This window comes from Durio zibethinus, chromosome 25, assembly GCF_047325235.1.
Source record: "Durio zibethinus cultivar Kanyao isolate XHJ-2024 chromosome 25, ASM4732523v1, whole genome shotgun sequence".
NCBI lineage: Eukaryota > Viridiplantae > Streptophyta > Magnoliopsida > Malvales > Malvaceae > Durio > Durio zibethinus.
Genome location: NC_143186.1, coordinates 13,903,919 through 13,927,247, shown reverse-complemented (window position 1 = coordinate 13,927,247; position 23,329 = coordinate 13,903,919). Strand labels below are relative to the sequence as shown.

The 23,329-nt window shown below is 32.4% G+C and overlaps 4 protein-coding genes across 6 annotated transcripts; all 4 read right to left on the bottom strand.

The window, feature by feature from the left end:
• Window positions 1-606: 606 nt before the first annotated feature.
• On the bottom strand, window positions 607-3,972 carry LOC111276254 (alpha-1,2-mannosyltransferase ALG9-like). The gene is made up of 9 exons (XM_022862020.2): window positions 3,958-3,972; window positions 3,438-3,597; window positions 3,010-3,227; window positions 2,560-2,855; window positions 2,063-2,177; window positions 1,842-1,980; window positions 1,253-1,449; window positions 1,068-1,157; window positions 607-983 (listed from the first exon to the last, which is right to left on the bottom strand). The coding sequence occupies exons 1-9, from the start codon at window positions 3,970-3,972 to the stop codon at window positions 846-848; spliced, it is 1,368 nt and encodes a 455-aa protein (XP_022717755.1). The 3' UTR covers window positions 607-845.
• A 1,419-nt stretch (window positions 3,973-5,391) lies between these two features.
• LOC111276545 (olee1-like protein) lies at window positions 5,392-6,640 on the bottom strand. The gene is made up of 2 exons (XM_022862292.2): window positions 6,268-6,640; window positions 5,392-5,788 (listed from the first exon to the last, which is right to left on the bottom strand). The coding sequence occupies exons 1-2, from the start codon at window positions 6,425-6,427 to the stop codon at window positions 5,457-5,459; spliced, it is 492 nt and encodes a 163-aa protein (XP_022718027.1). The 5' UTR covers window positions 6,428-6,640; the 3' UTR covers window positions 5,392-5,456.
• Window positions 6,641-7,635: 995 nt separating this feature from the next.
• On the bottom strand, window positions 7,636-12,047 carry LOC111275903 (alpha-1,2-mannosyltransferase ALG9-like). Its single transcript, XM_022861529.2, has 10 exons — window positions 11,591-12,047; window positions 10,722-10,809; window positions 10,470-10,629; window positions 10,043-10,260; window positions 9,593-9,888; window positions 9,096-9,210; window positions 8,875-9,013; window positions 8,286-8,482; window positions 8,101-8,190; window positions 7,636-8,015 (listed from the first exon to the last, which is right to left on the bottom strand). Exons 1-10 carry the CDS (start codon window positions 11,896-11,898, stop codon window positions 7,878-7,880), a joined length of 1,749 nt encoding a protein of 582 aa, XP_022717264.2. The 5' UTR covers window positions 11,899-12,047; the 3' UTR covers window positions 7,636-7,877.
• A 1,491-nt stretch (window positions 12,048-13,538) lies between these two features.
• On the bottom strand, window positions 13,539-20,076 carry LOC111275904 (phosphoenolpyruvate carboxylase, housekeeping isozyme). Of its 3 annotated transcripts, XM_089754746.1 has the most exons (12): window positions 20,028-20,076; window positions 19,784-19,927; window positions 18,996-19,228; window positions 18,131-18,522; window positions 17,899-17,983; window positions 17,562-17,784; window positions 17,319-17,422; window positions 17,142-17,229; window positions 16,543-16,697; window positions 15,066-16,064; window positions 14,588-14,974; window positions 13,539-14,132 (listed from the first exon to the last, which is right to left on the bottom strand). In XM_089754746.1, the coding sequence occupies exons 3-12, from the start codon at window positions 19,173-19,175 to the stop codon at window positions 13,836-13,838; spliced, it is 2,910 nt and encodes a 969-aa protein (XP_089610872.1). In that variant the 5' UTR covers window positions 19,176-19,228; window positions 19,784-19,927; window positions 20,028-20,076; the 3' UTR covers window positions 13,539-13,835. The 3 variants fall into 3 exon arrangements, with proteins under 3 accessions (XP_089610872.1, XP_022717266.1, XP_022717265.1); XM_022861531.2 differs by lacking the exon at window positions 20,028-20,076 and having other exon boundaries at window positions 19,784-20,004; XM_022861530.2 differs by lacking the exons at window positions 19,784-19,927; window positions 20,028-20,076 and adding an exon at window positions 19,542-19,780.
• Window positions 20,077-23,329: the final 3,253 nt, after the last annotated feature.

Sequence of the window (23,329 nt, the reverse complement as noted above, 5' to 3'; positions counted from 1 at the left end):
ATATCCATAGATGGGATGACAATATAAGAGACTAAAAGGTTAGGTTAGATTTTTCTTGCAACTTGTAAGTTGTTAACTTGATAACTTCTCATTTAGAAGCGTTTGATCAAACTGCTTTGGGTTGATATGATGAGTTGAGTGAAGTGCAAATTTTGCAATGTTACAGGGTATGGGAAAGTGTGCCCGTGGCCACATGCTTCAAATGGCATAGGATTGCTTGGCAGGGAAAGGGTTGTGGCGAATGAAACCCTTATGATGGCAGTACCCATTCCTTGGCTGATGGCATAACCGTGCTTTCAGATGTTGCCAAAGTATAGCTCCATGGCTCTGAATGTGTTAACGAAGCAGGCACCTTCATGCTTGCTGCAGCAATTCCTCGCTCATGCATCTCAACCTTACCTGTCAGTCCTTCCCGTTATCATGTTTGATCGACACATTATTTCCTGGATTTGCATAGTTTTATTGGTTAGGTGACGATCAACATTTTCGATTTTTCATCGCAGTAATTGTGGTATAAAGAATGCATCGCTTGCCATACATGCAAACCAGTGTAATATTGGTCCCTTCAACTGCACTAAAATATATTTGATCTGCTGATTTGTAAACTTTTCTTAGAACCGAGGAAATGAAATCAATTAAACAAACCAAGTAACAAGAGAACTTAATCAGCACAAACACGGCATAAAGCCTAAATAAAGCAAGAACGACTATAAAATCATCTAAAAACTGGGGTCAATGTGTGTTAGTGTTCTGTTTTTCCTTTCTTTTATGTATTTTTCAGGTTACTCCTTACAGGAAAAAAAAAAACACTAGAACAGAGGAGGAAATAACAAAGATGTCATTTATCATTTTGGTTTTGATACTCTTTTCAGAAGCTTGTACATGCCAAAGACATTCTTCCGCTGCCACAAGTATGGGATGAAAAATGACCGATACTTGGCAGGTGAGAGCTCCCTGTCCAAGTAAGGCAGTGCTGCAATAGGCTGGAACAGGTGCAATTTCAATAAATCATATGAGAAGAAGAACATAAAAAGGGAAAAAATAAATAAAAATATACTGTTTTTTACCTCCCATGTTGATAAGTCATTTCCACGATAAGGGTAAGGCCGGTTGAGCTGCAACTCAACCAGGAATGTACAAGCTTGAAGATCCTGGAGCTGCAATTCACATTCTGGGTCAATTACTACACCAGAAAAACATACGAATGTAAAAGCATAGAGATTAAAGTTATTCTATTCGAGCTAGTTATTACATATTGCTGATCTGATGCCTTGTTTTTATTGTTGAAGTATGGTGGTCCAGCTGAAGTCCCACCAAGAGTAGCATTGAAAGGGAATGGAAGAAGACCTCGGAATCCATCATCAATCCATCTCACTTCACCAACATAATTAGGAACAAAAAATGATGATGGAAAACGGTGCCACTCACTTCCAACACAAAGTATAGAACCTGCAATCATTAAAAATATTTTGCTTTATATTTTTTCCATTCACCTAGAATAGAGCTTTTGATTTTGTTGATAACATCATTCTTCAGCATACATGGCATGTATAAACAATTATATAAATCAGGAAAATCTAGTAAATGAGTTCATCTATGAAAATTTTTATTATAACTACAAGGCAATTGAGAAAAACAGACAATTGACATTAGTAAAGGAAAAAAGAGCTACATGCAAGGAAATATAATGTTATGCATTCTTGATAAAGTTCTACATAAACATAAATGTCAACTGTACATTGCTGCTGTCCGAAAGAAAAGCTATTTTCAGATAAGTAATACTTAATAAAAATAAATAAGCTACGATAATAGTGCATTGTGGAAGAAAAAGTATTCATTACCAGTTCCTGCATCATCATGGTGCTCCAAGATCTTGTAAACCTCCAAAGGAGCAGCATAACCATTGATCAATGAAACTGTGCGTGCATGCGAGGCACATAATATGAAGCTGAGGGCCAGAGGTCTAAGAATTTTGGCTATCTGCATAAACATGCCAAAAGTATTTGAATGAGAGATTAATATTGTAGGCATAGAGAATCAAAGAGATGTAGAAGATGCCCACCATAACTATAATAGAATTATCATGGGGATTATATTTGTCTCGGAAAAGATCAGGAAAGCTCTCAATGACAGCTGAAGCAGCGATACAAACAAGCGGGTATATGGGATAAAGGAATCTGCACTGACAATTAAATATAATGAACTGTTACACCTCAAAGCAGGCAAGATGGATGACAAAATGAGAATCCAGTAAGACCTCAAATTAGCTACAAATTTCTTTCTAGAACAGAGGTAGCTATTCAAAAAGCACATTAAAGGTTTTTAAGGACATGCAAAAAGGCAATAACAACTGCTGCGTTTGTTCCCTTGCACAACATATCATGCAAGATTAGCATAAGGGCCAAAGCAATTTCTGAACCCTCCTTGAAACTTCTAAAAGTCCTACAATAGTATATTCTATATTCATTAATCTATTTTATGTCAGGAAAACCAAAGAGGAAAGATAAAATCTAAACAAAAATTGGTAAGGACGTTTAAGATAATAAAGATTAATCATACCTTTCTTCTTTGTGTGGCTGCAGAGACATAAAGGCAAGCCATATATAAAGAGGAGAGATTACAACAAGCAGGTCTGGGGCATACTTTTTCCTTGCAATTGGCAGAATTCCAAGGAAAAGCAAAGCAAGGATGAAACAGAAGTTGAAGTTGTTAAATCCATTCCTTATATAAAAAAGTGGCCCCTCAGTCCCACACAAATGGCTCTCACCACCTCCCAAGACATTATACACTGAGAGATTGAAAACAGATGACGTCCATCGTTGGTAGTAGTAGTAATCAACAAGTATGGAAAGTGCCTGGAGAATGAACAATTATTCACAATTGAACAACAAATGGAAAAACTAATTAAGAATGAATTACAAATAATGAAAATCACTAAGTTAAGATATCAAAATCATATATCCAGAAAATTCACAGATAATAATCAAATTAGTGATTAAATATACTTACAAGAAGAGCAATTGAGGTGACAGCACCATAAAGAAATGCTTGTTTGAATTGTTTAACTAAAGAATACAATGTGACTGGAAGAAATGCCAAGATCGAAAATGGCCAACCTAGGATTACTCCCACAGCTGCAACTGCAACAGCCCATGCAGGTTTCTCAAGAAGAAATAACCCTGAAGAGAGACTCATGGCATACATAGAGAATGAACTGGGCAGAAAACCTGGAAACGAATTTCACAATAATAAAAACAAGGCAATCCAAGAGAAAAATGGAATGAATTATGCATTCTCATATAGTAGAAAACTGCATTTAATGATTACTTTGTTAGAAGATACAGAAAGCCTATGACAAACAACATGGAAAAGCATAAGGATGCAACTTAAATCTATATAGTGGTAGATGACATAGACAGGTGGAAAAAGCCACTCACTTGTGCTGGCAAAGAAACAACCACTAGCTAAGCAGAGCATTGCAAGTGCATAAGAAGCAAAACGTTTCCCATACTTCTTGGAAACAGCTACCACTAGAGTTGCATCTGAAATAACAGATAGAAGACCAAGAAAGAGTCTCACCGCATAGAAAAGTCTCACCTGTAAGATAAAAAAACAAATATAAAGACTGTTCAAAATAAAAAAGAAAAAAGAAGAAGGAAAATTAAATATTACGTGTTGTTAGGATTAAAGTTTTGTTTTTTAGAAAGCAATAATAAAATAAGTATAAAAAAATTAAATAAATGAAAATTTTAAAATCGATTTGCAAATTTCCTCTACTTAAAAATAATAAATATTAGAATAGCAATTAGGCTTTACATAAATTAATATATGCCTCATTTAATTATAACTTAAATGGAAACTTTCTTTTATTTTTGAAATTTGGGGAAAAAAAAGCCAATATTTGATTTACTATTTTCATAATGATATCAAGTTGGATAGTGGTGGAACAATGTTGACCATTAAGGATTCCATTCATTGAATTAAACACAGAATAAATTGACCAAAAAAAAAAAAAGTTTGTGCAAAAGAGTTTAAGGCCCTCCATAGAAATCTTTTTCGCACCATATATATTCTTAGTGTTTATGATCTTAGATTTGGATTCTTTGTTAGAAAAAGAATTTGACTTAATATTTCATGGGACAAAAATGACCATACTGCAAATTCATGGGAACTATATGTAACAAGTATATTGACAAATAGGGATTAAGATTAAATTTGTCACTAGATTATGATTCAAAATTTAATTTTGTCGTTGTATTTCAATTTTATTGACATTTGTCACTATCCTTTTAATTTCATTGATTTTTATATAAATAATAATAAGAAAATTAGAATATTTCGTAGACTATTTCTTTAATATAAGTGCTAACCTTTTTTTTTTTCAAAAATCAACAAAATTAAAAGGATAACATGACTATATCTTTGCATGTGATTTATATGATCTAAAAATTGAAAGTTGGTAGCATCAATCTATTCTTGCATTGCTCTATGGCTATCAAAATTAGCTTTTTGATGGAATTAATTAGGCCCATATTTTATATGGTGAAAAAATGAGTCAACCATCAACAATATGGAACACTAAAATCTTATTTTAGTATAATTTTTTGATAAATTATGAATAGTAACTCAATTATAACGGTTGTTCTTCACCAAAAAAAAAAATCATATATTTTATTAGAAAAAACAGAGGATTTGAATTTGACTTTTTGAGTAAGAGGTTGTTTAGGTCTTTAATTTAATTAAAATCACATTATTATTATTTTTTGGGTTGGAAAACTTTACCTATTTATCCTATTAAATTTATACAGCAGAAGCTTGTTGCCTCTGCAATGCAATTCTGCTATGATGATTGATGACAGTTCATGCAAATAGACCCAAAATTGAGTAACATGAGATTGGACATGGACCTGAAATGAGAGTAATGAAAATGGTGTGTGTGTGTGTATAAATATATATATATATATATATATATATGCATTTCTTGTGGGAAAAAATTTTACAAAAAAATTAGAAGACTGTGATGTTAAACTTTTAATATTTGTTTTAGCCAAATAACTGTTAATGGTTTACTTATCTGAATTTCTGAGGAAGGAAACAAGTTAAATTAGAATTGCATTAATTCTTGAGATTTCAAACCGAAAAATCTAAAATCTTTTAAGATCATTTAAAAAATTTATTAAATCTAAGTAAATTCAAAAAATATATCTGATCACATTATTAGAGAAAAAAATTAAATTTAAGTAAACTTGAAAATATTTTTAATCGTATCAGAAAGAGAGAATGATCGAAATAAAAAATTAAAAACACGATTTATATAAGAAATTATAAATTGTTATATTAAGATCAATATGTTAGTGCATCTAGGTTTGCCCATAATTGAACAAAAAAAGATGCTAAACATTGTTTTTATATAGGTAAAAGGTGAAGTGTGCTACAAGTAAAAATCTTTAATGTCCTTAGTGAAGAGGAACGAAACCCATTTCTTTAAGAACTTGAGCACAACCAGGGACAGCTTTCTTCTTCAAGAACCCAAGACTGTTGGCATATCTAACGGGCGCGATTACTCCATCGTTCTTGGTGAGGAGAACCCTGGCTTTTCTCCATGCTTCCATGAATTCATTACAATCTTCCCTGGGACTCTTGGTAACACTGACTTCACAAATTTCTTCCGCGTGATCACCCTCGACTTCGATGCTGTATTTGCCCAATTCGTCTGTAGTTGCCCCTCGGCTGTATGTGATACTGCCATCGAGGGTACGGTTCCTGCATTCCAAGTTCACTGTTGCACCTGTAAAAAACCACAAGATATATATATCAAAACTTCGTCAGCCGATTTTGATAAATTGAATCAATCTTTACGAGCAATATCGTCATTTGTCTCTTGTAAATCGAGTAAATGATAAAGGAATCTACTAAAAAGAAGAACTAAATCGTATGTTCAAAGTTCGAATTTCTATACGTAGAACTTGTTTGGGGTTGATATACATGCTCGCTGCATTTATGCCTCAAAACGATACTATATGTGTGCGTCGGTGCCGGTGAAACGAGTTGACTGTCTTCTCATAGGGCTTATTGCATATCTCTTTTTTTTCTTTTACAAAAAACTCTTAATTTGGGATATGAAAAATTTTTTCTTAAAAATGTTTGCATGAATTAATTAGACTAAATTTCATATTCGTAACATATCATGTTAGTGGTATTACTGAAGGTTTATCACAACATAAGAAACGAAAAGAAGTTTGTGAACAAGTAGTAATTTGATTTTACCTTTAATAGGTTCGGTGAGTCTGGTCTCAAATTCCACACGGCAAGTGTCACAGTAAACTTTGCCTTCGACGAAGAAGCGGTCTTCGGCATAGGAGAAGCTGAGGAAGGACGAAAGGCAAATTGCCAAGGAAACAAGGGCAATCACGGAAGCTTTTGCCATTTTATTTTATTGCTTTTGCTTTCTTTTTTTTTTTCCTTTATTGGGTTATCAAAGCTTGTAAAACAAAGGGTAAATTTATAAGGAGGGATTGTTAGTGGTTTTTTGGGTCATACGGTAGTTATTCAAGTTTTCTATTTTTAAGGAATTATAATAGGAGAGAGACTCGTTCTTCATTCTTTTTAATTGGTTTAACTATTTTCAAGAAAAAAAAAAACAGTTAATTATCTAATAGTGAGGGTATGAAATAGATGAATGGAAGAAGAACAAAAGAGATTATGATTTTAAATGTGTAATGACTAACAGAAATACCAAAAATAGACAAAAAAAAAATTAAAAATCTTATCATAATCATAAACAAAAGATTTTCTAGAATCTTGAGATCTCAATCAAATTTTTACATCTTATGTTCATATATATATATATATATATATATATATCTTTTGAAAATATTAACTTACCATTTTATGTCATAACATTTTTAAATTAAACATATTAATATTATATATCATACTCCAATTAGAATTATGTTCTTGAATTTTTTTTTTCAAAAAAATATCATCTTTTAATTTTTAAAAGAAAGGTTTTGCATTAAAATCTTTACATATCCATAGATGGGATGACAATATAAGAGATTAAAAGGTTAGGTTAGTTTTTTCTTGCAACTTTTAAGTTGTTAACTTGATAACTTCTCATTTAGAAGCGTTTGATCAAACTGCTTTGGGTTGATATGATGAGTTGAGTGAAGTGCAAATTTTGCAATGTTACAGGGTATGGGAAAGTGTGCCCGTGGCCACATGCTTCAAATGGCATAGGATTGCTTGGCAGGGAAAGGGTTGTGGCGAATGAAACCCTTATGATGGCAGTACCCATTCCTTGGCTGATGGCATAACCGTGCTTTCAGATGTTGCCAAAGTATAGCTCCATGGCTCTGAATGTGTTAACGAAGCAGGTACCTTCATGCTTGCTGCAGCAATTACTCGCTCATGCATCTCAACCTTACCTGTCAGTACTTCCCGTATATCGTGTTTGATCGACACATTATTTCCTGGATTTGCATAGTTTTATTGGTTAGGTGACGATCAACATTTTTTATTTTTCATCGCAGTAATTGTGGTATAAAGAATGCATCGCTTGCCATACATGCAAACCAGTGGAATATTGGTCGCTTCAACTGCACTAAAATATATTTGATCTGCTGATTTGTAAACTTTTCTTAGAACCGAGGAAATGAAATCAATTAAACAAACCAAGTAACAAGAGAACTTAATCAGCACAAACACGGCATAAAGCCTAAATAAAGCAAGAACGACTATAAAATCATCTAAAAACTGGGGTCAATGTGTGTTAGTGTTCTGTTTTTCCTTTCTTTTATGTATTTTTCAGGTTACTCCTTACAGGAAAAAAAAAAAAAACACTAGAACAGAGGAGGAAATAACAAAGATGTCATTTATCATTTTGGTTTTGATACTCTTTTCAGAAGTTTGTACATGCCAAAGACATTCTTCCGCTGCCACAAGTATGGGATGAAAAATGACCGATACTTGGCAGGTGAGAGCTCCCTGTCCAAGTAAGGCAGTGCTGCAATAGGCTGGAACAGGTGCAATTTCAATAAATCATATGAGAAGAAGAACATAAAAAGAGAAAAAATAAAATAAAAATATACTGTTTTTTACCTCCCATGTTGATAAGTCATTTCCACGATAAGGGTAAGGCCGGTTGAGCTGCAACTCAACCAGGAATGTACAAGCTTGAAGATCCTGGAGCTGCAATTCATATTCTGGGTCAATTACTACACCAGAAAAACATACGAATGTAAAAGCATAGAGATTAAAGTTATTCTATTCGAGCTAGTTATTACATATTGCTGATCTGATGCCTTGTTTTTATTGTTGAAGTATGGTGGTCCAGCTGAAGTCCCACCAAGAGTAGCATTGAAAGGGAATGGAAGAAGACCTCGGAATCCATCATCAATCCATCTCACTTCACCAACATAATTAGGAACAAAAAAAGATGATGGAAAACGGTGCCACTCACTTCCAACACAAAGTATAGAACCTGCAATCATTAAAAATATTTTGCTTTATATTGTTTCCATTAACCTAGAATAGAGCTTTTGATTTTGTTGATAACATCATTCTTCAGCATACATGGCATGTATAAACAATTATACAAATCAGGAAAATCTAGTAAATGAGTTCATCTATGAAAATTTTTATTATAACTACAAGGCAATTGAGAAAAACAGACAATTGACATTAGTAAAGGAAAAAAGAGCTACATGCAAGGAAATATAATGTTATGCATTCTTGATAAAGTTCTACATAAACATAAATGTCAACTGTACATTGCTGCTGTCCGAAAGAAAAGCTATTTTCAGATAAGTAATACTTAATAAAAATAAATAAGCTACTATAATAGTGCATTGTGGAAGAAAAAGTATTCATTACCAGTTCCTGCATCATCATGGTGCTCCAAGATCTTGTAAACCTCCAAAGGAGCAGCATAACCATTGATCAATGAAAATGTGCGTGCATGCGAGGCACATAATATGAAGCTGAGGGCCAGAGGTCTAAGAATTTTGGCTATCTGCATAAACATGCCAAATTTATTTGAATGAGAGATTAATATTGTAGGCATAGAGAATCAAAGAGATGTAGAAGATGCCCACCATAACTATTATAGAATTATCATAGGGATTATATTTGTCCCGGAAAAGATCAGGAAAGCTCTCAATGACAGCTGAAGCAGCGATACAAACAAGCGGGTATATGGGATAAAGGAATCTGCACTGACAATTAAATATAATGAACTGTTACACCTCAAAGCAGGCAAGATGGATGACAAAATGAGAATCCAGTAAGACCTCAAATTAGCTACAAATTTCTTTCTAGAACAGAGGTAGCTATTTAAAAAGCACATTAAAGGTTTTTAAGGACATGCAAAAAGGCAATAACAACTGCTGCGTTTGTTCCCTTGCACAACATATCATGCAAGATTAGCATGAGGGCCAAAGCAATTTCTGAACCCTCCTTGAAACTTCTAAAAGTCCTACAATAGTATATTCTATATCCATTAATCTATTTTATGTCAGGAAAACCAAAGAGGAAAGATAAAATCTAAACAAAAATTGGTAAGGACGTTTAAGATAATAAAGATTAATCATACCTTTCTTCTTTGTGTGGCTGCAGAGACATAAAGGCAAGCCATATATAAAGAGGAGAGATTACAACAAGCAGGTCTGGGGCATACTTTTTCCTTGCAATTGGCAGAATTCCAAGGAAAAGCAAAGCAAGGATGAAACAGAAGTTGAAGTTGTTAAACCCATTCCTTATATAAAAAAGTGGCCCCTCAGTCCCATACAAATGGCTCTCACCACCTCCCAAGACATTATACACTAAGAGATTGAAAACAGATGATGTCCATCGTTGGTAGTAGTAGTAATCAACAAGTATGGAAAGTGCCTGGAGAATGAACAATTATTCACAATTGAACAACAAATGGAAAAACTAATTAAGAATGAATTACAAATAATGAAAATCACTAAGTTAAGATATCAAAATCATATATCCAGAAAATTCACAGATAATAATCAGATTAGTGATTAAATACACTTACAAGAAGAGCAATTGAGGTGACAGCACCATAAAGAAATGCTTGTTTGAATTGTTTAACTAAGGAGTACAATGCGACCGGAAGAAATGCCAAGATCGAAAATGGCCAACCTAGGATTACTCCCACAGCTGCAACTGCAACAGCCCATGCAGGTTTCTCAAGAAGAAATAACCCTGAAGAGAGGCTCATGGCATACATAGAGAATGAACTGGGCAGAAAACCTGGAAACGAATTTCACAATAATAAAAACAGGAAATCCAAGAGAAAAATGGATTGAATTATGCATTATCATATAGTAGAAAACTGCATTTAATGATTACTTTGTTAGAAGATACAGAAAGCCAATGACAAACAACATGGAAAAGCATAAGGATGCAACTTAAATCTATATAGAGGTAGATGACATAGACAGATGGAAAAAGCCACTCACTTGTGCTGGCAAAGAAGCAACCACTAGCTAAGCAGAGCATTGCAAGTGCATAAGAAGCAAAACGTTTCCCATACTTCTTGGAAACAGCTACCACTAGAGTTGCATCTGAAATAACAGATAGAAGACCAAGAAAGAGTCTCACCGCATAGAAAACTCTCACCTGTAAGATAAAAAAGCAAATATAAAGACTGTTCAAAATAAAAAAGAAAAAAGAAGAAGGAAAATTAACATCTTAGAAGGGTTGAAACTTACTTTTTCATCGGCAAACAGCCAGGAAGCAGGTCGACCCACTAATTCATGGAAAATAATGTACAAATATGATCGGAGTGCAAACTCAGAACTGTAATGGACATACACAAGAGATCACTGCCCCAGTAATAATAATAATAATAATAATAATAATAATAATAATAATAACAATAATTTCTGACAACTTAGAACCATCTGATCACCATGACAAACTATCTGCCAAGTAGCAGTACAAATGTATGATAAGAATGTTTTTAACTGACAAGGGTAGACTTTAACCACAGAAGTTTTAATAATTTCAAAAAAGATTGCAGATTCATGCTCCCAGAATATACAACAATGCTCAAACATCTATGGAAGAAGGAAATGAATCAAATGCAACATTATGACCAAACATAACTACTTTGCGAAAACAAATAAACCTTTTTAATTCACTTAACGCCCTAATTCCAACTATGTAATGCATTTAGATTTTACCCAAAAAAAATTCAATTAAAATCCATTTCCAAATACATACATTCCAGCACACAAAGAATCCGGACTAAGTTCATTGATTACCTCCATTCCTATTTTGAACAAAATCTAGCCCAACCCACACACGAGCATGTCTAACACAATCATATACATGCATTGCAGCATTGATCCATAGGCCATAAATATGTTTGCTTATGTAACAGCCAGTAGTAGCTAACTTTAATTCTTACTTCAAAGACTAAATTCAAACAATCATGACAGTATAAAATACCCCAAAGAATTCCATTTCCAATTCCCTCGCTTTCCATTAATTTCTCACTCACTAAGGAAAGCTTAACAATCAAATAACCTTATAGATAAAAGTGCGTACGATTAAATTCGTATGTAGAGTCGTTTACCTATACTCCCAAGTTTGGAAACCGGATCTATAGAGAAGATAATGAAGAGGCTCCCAATAATTGAAGACTTCATCGCAGTCATGTATTATATTTGATGTGGCGCTCATGTAGCGTAGCATTCCTAACGCAAACAACGCCGTGAACCACCCCAAACCGCGGTCGTTTCCTGACTCTTCCCCGCTGTCCGATGATGATGATTGTCCTGGCTTGTCCACCTTCGAGTATGATTCTGGTTTCGACGGTTGTGATGACGATGATGACAGAAGATCCGACGTCGTAGCTCGCCTCTGCCGTGTCGAGAGGGACATTTTGGGAATTTTACTTTTCGGGTTCGAGAGAGTGAGAAGTGACTCAGTCGGTGCTGTTTTTTGCGGCAGAAAGGTTGAATTTTCAAAGAGAGGAGCAGTGGCTTTGAGAAAAAAAGCAAGGTCCGTGGCAATGATGCTTTTCTTCTTAACGAAGTCACACTTAATTCTCATATAATAAATACATAACAATCAATACCTCTGAAAAAAAAAAAAAATGCACGGCTGCAAAATGTACCCCACCCTTTTCTCTTAAAATTTCAGTTTTTTTTTTTTTAATTTTTAAAATAAAATTATTTAATTATTTTTTTTCAAATAATTTTCAAAACTCTATTTTCGAAAGCATTTAAAAGTTTTTTTAAAATTTTTTTTAAAAATCTATTTTTAAAAACTTTTAAAATGTTCTAAAAATTTACTTTCGAAAATCTTTAAATTTTATCAAAAATTTATTTTCAAAAATTTTGAATCACACCAAAATATTTTAATTGATTTTATACTTTTTTACTTTAGGCAAAATTTTAAAATGCTTTTTTACTTTTAAATACTTTGAATCATTTGGTTTTTTTTTTTAATTTTTTGCTTGATTTCATATTTAATTTTGTATAATTTTGTATTGAAATATTTTAATGTGTTTCAGAACTTCCGAAAATGATTTTTCAAAAAATTTTAAAGATTTTCAAAAATAAATATTCGACAACTTTTAAAAATTTATTTTTAAAAAGTTATACGAAAAAAAATAAATAAATAATTTCACTTATAAATAATTAAAAAAATAATTGAGTTATGAAGAAAAAAGACTAAAATGTATTTAGAAACACCCAAAAAATATTTTCTCTAAAATGGCAGCATATGATTTGGTTAAATAAAGCATCAAATGAGGTCATCATATTGGAAAAAAATTATTTATGAAAGTAACATGTTATATTTAATACATAAGATTATTGATTGAATAAGATAATACTTATTTTAAATTATGATTATATCTAAAGAAGAAGATATAGATTGTAAGAAAGATTAATATCTTTTTGACATAAAATTATTCAATCTTCTCAAGTGAAGAAGATTATTTTTAATCAATGAGATTAAATTTATATATCTAATTATACATTTAAAAATTACATCAATAATTTAAATTATATAAATTAAAAAAAAATAATTTTAACCAATAAATAAATTATTTTATTTTAATCTTTACATATATCAAACACAAAATAAAATAATATTATTTAATCTAATCATATTTATAATATCATTTTATTTTATATTATTATAAAATTATACACCAAAAGTAACGTGAAACTGTTCCTTATATCACTCCTACATTATATCTCACCAACCATTTTTTCTTATAATTTTATAACTAAAATTGTCAGGTCATTGAAATTAAAAACGAAAGAAGTAATTTTTGAGATTGTCTGATAACTAAAATTAAAAATAAATAACATTTTCTTTGTCAAGCCAAGGTCTCACAATTTTCTTCTCAATAATGAGGGCATTTCATGATAATTAATGACATTGGTCTCACAGTATTAGTATAAAAGTAGACATTAATCGTCCCTGTCAACAATAATGCCTAAAACTCAAAGGAATATATGCATGCACGGAGAAGCTGCAGGTTATCAATAAGCTAGAAAGACCAAAGATAAGTAAACAAAAACCAAATATATTAAAGCATAATTAATCAGTTTCCATGAAGTTCCACTCCGGTCCATTTTGTGGCAGTAATAAACACTTTGCCACTGGAAAAAGCGTCTAAGCACAGCAACATACTTATACAGTTTATGTCGGTCACCAAACCTTTGATGACCTTATGCCGGATAATTTAAAAAGCATCCACTTCTTTTCTTTAACTATAAGAAAGGTTTATGCTGATATAGCATCTGTCTTCGATGCATAATTCTTGTTCTCTGGAGTAAATCTATAAGCATTGAGCAGTAGGTTTAACCAGTGTTTTGCATGCCGGCAGCAATACCCTTCATAGTCAAAATAAGGGTATCCTCCAAACCAGGGGCATACTCGCTTGTTGGGTTCAGTTTCACAAGTTCATCTGCCGGTTTGCTTGATTCCATAATCTCTTTGGAGATATGTGGCCGCAACTTCACATTGTAATTTGGATCACGGATCCGTTTAAGTGTGTAGGCCTGGCAAACATTTAGCGTTGTGATGTAAGAATCACGCAGCCGGAGTCTTTGCTTTAGGTAGGGGTCCCCTTCCAGAAGATCTTTGTGCCCAGCAATCTGCAAATATAAGAGAAAAAGATTAAGTTGCTTGAGTTTTCTAACAATAAGTTCAGAAGACTCCATATTGGCCCATTGTTATTAATTCTCAGAGAGTTTGCATCCAATCTGACAGGATTTGGGCGTCATTGCAGGACATGAATTTAGCATAAATTTGTAATTGCTTTAAACATAGGGTTTAGATTTGAGAAAAAGAGCATGTGACTTTAAACACAGTTCAAGTATCAACTTTCATTTGGCAAAATAGCTTCTACGTTTCTTTCTAATTGCTCCAAGAAAAAAAAAATCTTCATGGTCAACCAATATATGAAGGGGGAATTTTGCTTTGGATTTTGAAATCCAAATACATTGCCTGGGAAAGATTTAAAGAATCTGGATCTGAATTTGTGCTAACAACTGTATTATTTTTTGAAAAAAATTAAATAATAGAAGGCATCATGTTCCAATGAGTGTACCTGGAGGAGAAGGCGTTTTGTTTCATTAGAGTTGGTCCTTAACCGCTCTCCGAATGACCACAGTTCTTCAGAAACAAGGAGTCTATCATATAAGGCTGCTATCCCAGGATCTCCTTTTGCAAAGACCATTTCAACCAAATCAATTGTCACCCGGAAGAAAGGCCATTCATTGTACATCTCCTGCAGCATATGGAGATTCTTAATGTCCTTCTGAATGACGTGTTTAAATGCTGCTCCAAAGCCAAGCCAGACAGGAAGATGAAATCTTGTCTGCGTCCAGGCAAAGATCCATGGGATTGCACGGAGAGATTCGATACCCCCACTTGGCTTCCTCTTTGATGGTCGGCTACCAATATTCATCCTACCATACTCCAACTCTGGTGTAGCCTACAGACAAAAGAAACAATATCATTCAATCAAAAACTGATTTTAATTAGTTTAGATGGTGTTAAGAACATGATAATGCAAGTTCACTTACAAGGCGGAAATATTCAACAAACCGAGGTTCTTTGAACACAATGGAACGGTACTCCTCAGTAGCAATAACGGCCATTTCATCCATCAATGCACGCCATTCTGGTTTTGGTGAAATTGGAGGGTGCATACCATGCTCAAGTGTGGCGGCTGTAAAACGCTGGAGTGTTCTAAAGCACAAGTGCTCCTCTCCAAATGATTGTTCAATAACTTCGCCTTGAACTGTAACACGAAGTGACCCATGAATGGTTTCTGGTGGTTGCGATAATATAGCAAGATGGGTGGGACCACCTCCTCTTCCAACAGTCCCACCACGACCATGGAACATTGTTAATTTCACACCAAATTGCTTAGCAACCTTTATAAGCTCCTCCTGAGCTTTATATAACTGCCAGGCAGCAGAGAGTCGCCCAGCATCTTTACCAGAATCTGAATACCCAATCATCACTTCTTGTTTGCCATTGATTCGATTTCTGTACCACTCTATTGAAAAGAGCCGAGCCAATGCAGCAGGTGCAGCCTCCAGATCTGCAAGCTTCTCAAACAGTGGAACAACTCTTAATGGTTGCTTCACATGGCATTCACGCTGCAGGAGCTCAACAGCAAGAACATCAGAAGGAGCAGTTGCCATTGAAATGATGTATGCTCCAAAATTGTCTGCTGGGAGCTCTGCTAAGACATTGAATGTGTCCAAAACATCAGCAATTTCTTCTGTTTTAGGAAGATCAGGACCAAATAATGGGCGCTTGCCACTTAATTCAGATAATAACCATTCTTGCTTTTGTTCTTCAGACCACTCTCGGTAGGAACCAATTTCCAAGTGCTTCGTAATAGCATCTAAGACATCTGTGTGGCGGTCAGACTCTTGCCTGATGTCAAGCCTGACAAGAGAGAGGCCGAAAGTTGACACTTGCCTCAAGAAATCAAGAAGGCTTCCATCAGCAATTGATCGGTCACCACAAGAGCAAAGTGATCTATAACAAACTTCAAGAGGCTCCAAAAACTGCATAAAATTTAAGACTTAATTAAAGTTTAAGCCAGTTAAGAAGGGGTTACCATAAAAAAATAAACACAAGCAAAGGTTATTTAAGATCAAGACCAAAACAATTACTTGAGATGACCTTGTATGGTCCTTTAGAACCAAAACCAAAAATTACTATTTTTGTTTGGCAGGGGAATTTCCTATTCTTATTTGCCACTGTTTTATACTTAAACTGCAACAATTCACTCCTTGTAAGAGAAGACGTTGCAACGACGGCAGAAAAAGTGAAATGGAAGTTAGAATTAAGGTTCAAGACATTGCAGTCCCAGCACATAAAGCCACAGATAGAGCAGAACTATGAAATTGGATTTGCTAGCTGTTGTCCATTTTTTAACAAAGCTACATATGGTCAAGGGGGAAATGTAATAGTAAATCTCTATTTCACTGGAGGAGTCCAAACTAATAATAAGACCATGATATAAGATATCCAGACATAGACCTGCTCAATGTTGGTGAAAGTTGCTTCCTCTGGAATGTCAGAGATACCATGAGATAACATTTGACGAGACCTTTCACGTGTGTGATACAGCTTGTCCCTCACATCAGCAAGAATAACACGGTAGGGTTCATTGGGAGGAACTTGTTTCCAAAACTCTGCATTGTAAGTAACATTAATGAGAACTGAATCAATGATAAGAGATAAGTTGGACAAAATATTATTGGGACCGTCATTTCTGAGTCACATAAATTATCACATGGCATTGGAAATATTGTCAGAGATGCAGATCTAGTTTTTGTTCCCTTAAAGTCTAAATGCATTCCTTAAGCATGCTATAAAACAAACACTCTAGAAGAATCCTGTCTCTTTGTGGGCAACTGAAGAGAGAGGGAAAAAGGTCTTCTAAATACTTCAAAGTGTATTCTGAATGCACTTGCAAAAATCATAATATAACAAGAAATTAGGGTTTTGTTTACATGATCAAGTGAAATGCACTTAAAACCCATTCAGAAAAGCTATTTACTTATGTAGAAAATGCACCATCTAGATTTAGGATAAAATGCACACAAAACGGAAACCAGCATATTTCCAAAGTATACCTATGTAGTGTTTAGCATCTCTCTTAGAGGATCTATGAAGTTCTTCGGCACGAACACGAAGCTCATCACTGCAACGCCACATGGACAACTGCACAGAGACATCAATAAGGATCGGCCTAAAATGGGTCTTTTAAATAAAGCTCTATAGAATGTGTTTGATGATACTAGCTAAATTACCTCAAACATCAGATCCTCGATTTGGGAATAGTACAAATTGGCAGCCATCATTCTAGCCAACAAGCAAACATCCCTTGTGACCTCAGGAGTTACCCTTGGATTGCCTGCATTATAAATCAAGAAAAAGTTGAAACATCCTGGAAGATATTTGAGCACCTCCAATTTTAACTAATTAACAAAAAAAAAACTTTCATTCTAGAAGGTACAATCTTTTAATATTTATTTGTTCAAGAAGGATTTTACCATCACGATCACCACCCATCCATGAAGAAAATTGAATAAGTGGCGCATTATAGGGAACACGTTCATTAATTCCAATGTTCTTCAAAGCTGTGTCAACTCGGCGCAAGAATTTTGGGACACCCTTCCATACTGTTTCATGGAAGTAGCTCATTCCTGCCCTCATCTCATCTTGAGGAGTTGGAGGGGTCCTTCGAATCTCATCCGTACGAAAAGCAGCTTGAATCTACATAGAAAGGGAACCAAAACACAAACAGGGAGAGCAAGTTTATTCTTTTTCTTTGGTGGGACAGGGATAGCAAGTTTATTTACAGATAACACACATAACAAGGTGATATACCTCACGCTGTAGAGCCTCATCAAGCTCCTGCTTATCATCAGGAGTAATATCTTTAGCATACAACTGTGCTAAAGAATTCCTTATCCTGGACAAATGAGAAGTGACAAAACGATTCTTTACAATCAGAAACATAATATAGTGAATAGAAGCAGGTTCTGCATTGAAATTGCTTCATCCGCGTACTTCTTGCAATGTAATGAAAAGATTAAGGAGCAAGAATTGAAGAACTAACCTTCCATGCTTCTGTAGCAAAGATCTACGAACTGATTGGGTAGGATGAGCAGTGAAGACCAGATCCACAGTCTGGTTCTTAAGAGCATCAAAAACTTCCTCAGGAGACTTCTTCAGATCAAACACAAGTCTCTTGAGAGTTTCTTCAATGTCCGATTCAGTTGTTGCAGAGTTCTCATCAACGAAATCACCTTTCTTCAACTTAATCCTTCGACGGTAAGCAATCTGAACTTCCTCAGCCAGGTTAGCCAAGTTAAGCATGTGGGAGAAAGCTTTAGCTACAACAATGGAGTCCCCCGGATCCAAACTCGTCAAAACATTTCCCAGCTCCTCAAGTTTCTTGGGGTTGTTCTTCCCTTCATACTCAGCAGAAAGTTCATAACATGCTTGTACCTAAACAAATCAAACACAAAAATACAAGTCTTTTTATTTAGCATCGTCCACAAAAAGCAGACTAAACACAAAGTCTGAAAGTAATCTATAAAACCACTAGGATCTACATAACCAATCCAATATGAGTATATGAACTCTGACCTCCTCAGTGAGAAGTTCAGCTATGCAGAACCCAAAATACTTTAAAATTAAAGAAGACCTCCAATTTCAATGTTATCCAAATATGAAACTCTAACAAGTCAACGTACACTATATTGGTAATGAAATAGAAATGTTCTTTTACAAAAGAGTAATAATTATCATTCGTCATCCTTTCAAACACTCCAACTATTAAAACTTCAACTTAGACAGGTTTCGGAAAAGAAATCCCAATTTTTTCTCATTACAGATTATTAAAATGTTTGAAAAAAAATGAGCATTGACCAAACGATTAAAAACCAAATTAAAACAAGTGAAACTGAAGAATGATATACCGTTTCCTTTAGATCCTCGCCATGTAAGTCTTGAAGAATATCAAGAAACCGATCCAAAAGCAAAGCATCATACTCCACCAATTTATCATCTTCACTCACTTTAGCAGGAACCAAAAGCCGTAGCTGTGCATCAATGGATGCCAACTTCTCTAACTTGCTATTATTATTATTACTCGCCATTGCCACACCGCAAAAATGAAACTTAGACTTTTTTTTTTCTTTTTTTTTCCTACCTGTGGATAGGAAAACAAGATAAAATTACCAAAACATCAAAAACCAGAAATCAAGGATTAGATATATTACAATAGCCACAAAATCTGATAAACACCCAGAAAAATAGAGCCTATAAAATCAAAGATTTGATAGAGAAAATCCATATGTAATTCAAAAAAGTAGCCATTGTTTCAGGAGAAAACTTTGGGTCTTTGTGAAAAAGGGAGACAGAGCATTAAAACAAGGCACGGAAAAAAAAAAGAGTAAAAACTTAAGATTTGGAGCAAGACCCAGATTTGAATAATCAAAGTAAAGTCAAGGATAATGAAGTACCTGAATCTGTAACTGAGAAGAGCCCAAACGTTGGATCAGAAAAAGGAACAGATAATAGAGAGAGAGAGAGAGAGGAGAGGAGAGATCTTATGAGAGAAAGTGAGCAAGAAAGACAATTATTTATAGATAAAAAGCATTTGTCATTTAGCTACCAATTTTTTGCATTTTTTTATTAGCAGAAATTAGCGTTGAAATTGCAGTAGAAGAGAAAACAATCGATCAAAGAAAACAAAATCACTAACCTTTATTTGTTGTTTGTTTTGTTTATCTCTCTTTGTACTATTGTTTTCCAAATTTCAGTGGCTTCGAATATGCTTTCAAGGATCCTTCTTCTATTTCACTTCTAACCAATAAGGAACTTCTTTGTTTCTTAACGTTTAGAATTCCTGTGTGCTCAAACAAGTGAAAAAACATAACTTTCTAGAATTTGGCTTTGATTGTATTACCAAATTATAATCGACATAGATGGTAATTGATATTATTTACCTCTTATGTATTTATGAAATTAAGAAATTTAGTGGGAGTATACTGGCTCACAGGTTGGATGGAGGATTGGAATTTTAAGGTAAGTTCGATTCGAATTATTATTTTCTTTAAAAATTTTATTTAATTTTAAAATATTAATATAATAATTTTTAATATTTCAATATTTTTTTAAAATTGTGACTGAGTTTATTTTCGGTTTCTATTTATCTAAGCCAAGAATTTGAAAGTATCACTTATTTATATAATTTCTTTTAATAAAACAAGTTTTTAAAAAGTGCTATTGAGTTTGGCGTCATGAGTTAACTCACACCAACTCATTTAAAGAAATTACAAAACCAAAATGAAGTCGTAGCAAATTTTTTTTTTATTTATAAAATAATTTTTAATTTCACATGTATTTAAAAAAACCAACTTATCACATAATTTTTTTTAAATAATTTCAATTTCAATTTTTATTTTTATAATTTTTTATTTTAAATAATTTTATTTTTTTATTTTTTATAATTTTTTTATTTCTATTCGTCAGCAATCACGAGCATCGACTAAGACTTTTTTTTTTTTGACGGATTACGCTTTGAATAACCAGATAATTAATGTAGTTTCTTGGCTCACTTTCATCATTTTTTTAATGAAAATTTTTTATCTCAATTTTTTATACTAATCTATATACATAATTGAGATTCTTTTTTATTTTTTATTTAGGCGTGCAAAAACATTTGACGTTTGTTTAAAAAAAAAATCACGCATCAACCAATTTAGTACTAATGATTTATAAAAAAAATTTGAAAGGTCAACCATGTGTGCATAAAATATACATACATAATATAATATAATATAATATAATATATTATATAGCACAATGTGTGCTGAAATTAAGGCATGATGCCAAATTTGACATGAATCTTACCATGTGGTTCGGACAATTTCCATAAATTTTTTGTGTTTCATGTTCCCTTCTCTGACGTTAGTTTGTCTTGATAATGACGGAGAGTTGCCCCCACCCCCCCCTCCCCCCAAAAAAATTGTCTTTACATATTTCTCCACTAGAAAATAAAAATCACTAGATGGAATTAACTTTTAGAAAAAAAAAAAAAAAAGGTTCGAATATTCTTGAGTAACAAGTTCTCATGATTTGCACATTTTTCATTCTTTTAAACCCAATTCTTTCAAAAGTAGGAGAAAAACGTTTATTTCACTTAAATTAATAATTTTATTTATAATTTTAATCCAAGCTGTTTTTTTTGGTTCTTCATACAAAATACAAAAAAAAAATTATTTTTCTTCGAACCAAACATATTGCAAAAAGTTTAATCCAAACTTTTTTTTTTTTCATTCTTCATACAAAATACAAAGAAAATCTTTCATTTTCTTTACATCAAACATAATATAAAAGCTGAAAATGAGAAATTCAAACCCAAATTTTCAAATTAATTAAAAGATACATATACCTAAAGTAAGACTTATATTTTGTCCAATACTTTGTATAAGTGTTTTAAAAATCGAAGTTTTTGGTCAAAAAGCAACATCTTTTTGATAATGAAAGTAAAGACAGCAACACTTTATTTTATTTTGATTAATACCAATTGAGATTGCATTATTTGCTAACGTGATTTTCCTTTGAACCGTTTAAATTGACCTTTAAATAAAGTAAATGAAAATGAAATTGAGAAGCCAACTAGAAGATATGAAAATGAATCATAAACATTAAAATTTTAAATTTAAATTTATTAAATATTATTTTTTTAAAATACCAAACATAAATTAATTAAAATTAAATTTTGTGTTCAGTTTTAATTTTGCTTTCATTCTTTAATCACAATCAAATAATTTGAAAACAAATAAACTATAAATCAACAAATCAACATAAAACTAAATTTAGATACGATGAAACTTGACATGAGATGCAAATATTGTTAGAAAAAATAAATAAAATAATATAAATAATAAAAAAAATTTGACTTTTAAGCGTGAAAAATATTTTTTTAAAGACAAGTATGACTTTAAGATACAATAAAGTCTCAGACTCTCTAATTAGAAATAGTAAAAATGATTATATTGAAAGATTTATCTATAATAAATGAACATATAAATTTCTATTTAGATGGTTATGATTTTCTATATAATCATGATCTTTATGAATAATAATCTATTTATATTTAAATAGTTATGACCATTTGTCATATGATAATTGTTTTTGTCCAAACATAATTGTTTAAAATATGAATAAAATTAATACAAAATTTAATTTTATTCATCAATAATTAAATCTTTCTATCAAATATGGAATGCACCACATTATAAATTACCAACAATCCCCCCTAGTTTGGAATGTTGGTGCGTAATTTTTACCTTTCACACAAATAAATATTATGAATACAAGAAGATATCTCTTGATTTAAACATTCAATGAACATATATATCTTAGAATTCTAAAGAAGTTGATGGTGTCCGCAAGTTAAACATCAATTCCTAGTATTAGAATTAAAAACATAACACACATAATATTTATTTATTCCTCTGTCAAAGTTTATAATTGGTTTTAGCACTATTATGGTCATGTACTTATCTTATTCATAAATATTTACAAGAAATACCTTAATTCTTCTTGTTGAAGAGGCAACACTTTTATATTTATATAGATAGAGTTTCTATTATGTCTCAATTGCTTTAGACATTTAAAACTTCGTTAAGAATATAAAAACTCATCATCCTAACACAATAGATCACACTAATTTCTAAATTTTAAATGGATTTTATTAGTATTTAATAGACACAAAATAATAACTTATTTTTACCCATTAAACTTTGTAATTAGAGGTTACTAATTCAAAATTGGATTTTCATTATTGGTGTCTAATAGTAAGGGTTTAAATCCATTTTACTTGTAATACTACTAACTAAATATCTTGAAATTTAATTTTCTTTTATGGTAATTATCTTCACTTGATATTGAAACTCTAATATAATCACTTCAGGCTAATATATGCAAACTTTTTATTTTGTATATCATTTATATGCTCCAAACATTGTTGCCTCGTTCTTATCATTTTAAGAAATAGTTAGTTTTGATTATAGCCACAACTCTATATATATATATATATATATATATATATATATATTATTTTCAACCATTCTATTTCCTTACTTTTATACATTTTTAATACAATTATACTTCTAGTATAATTGAATAAACTCAATGAATAAACCAAACGGTTTTAGTCTTTTTAAGATTTTTAATGACCTTTTTATGACTTTACTTTAATAATGTTTAAACTTATTAGAATATATAATTTGCTTATAAA

Bases quoted from the DNA above. Each gene is read 5' to 3' on its own strand.
- LOC111275904 (XM_089754746.1), bottom strand. From the start codon at position 19,175: ATGGCGAGTAATAATAATAATAGCAAGTTAGAGAAGTTGGCATCCATT. The intron at 18,523-18,995 runs GTATATCATTCT...TGATTTGTTTAG, and splicing joins GCGAGGATCTAAAGGAAACG to GTACAAGCATGTTATGAACT. The intron at 16,065-16,542 runs GTCTATGTCTGG...AATTTTATGCAG, and splicing joins CTTTCACCAACATTGAGCAG to TTTTTGGAGCCTCTTGAAGT.
- LOC111276254 (XM_022862020.2), bottom strand. The intron at 3,228-3,437 runs GTGAGTGGCTTT...ATTCGTTTCCAG, and splicing joins TTGTTTCTTTGCCAGCACAA to GTTTTCTGCCCAGTTCATTC. The intron at 984-1,067 runs GTAAAAAACAGT...CACCTGTTCCAG, and splicing joins ATGACTTATCAACATGGGAG to CCTATTGCAGCACTGCCTTA.
- LOC111276545 (XM_022862292.2), bottom strand. From the start codon at position 6,427: ATGGCAAAAGCTTCCGTGATTGCCCTTGTTTCCTTGGCAATTTGCCTT. The intron at 5,789-6,267 runs GTAAAATCAAAT...GGTTTTTTACAG, and splicing joins ACTCACCGAACCTATTAAAG to GTGCAACAGTGAACTTGGAA.
- LOC111275903 (XM_022861529.2), bottom strand. From the start codon at position 11,898: ATGTCCCTCTCGACACGGCAGAGGCGAGCTACGACGTCGGATCTTCTG. The intron at 10,630-10,721 runs GTAAGTTTCAAC...TTTATCTTACAG, and splicing joins GGCTGTTTGCCGATGAAAAA to GTGAGAGTTTTCTATGCGGT. The intron at 8,191-8,285 runs GTAATAACTAGC...TATGAATTGCAG, and splicing joins AGGCATCAGATCAGCAATAT to CTCCAGGATCTTCAAGCTTG.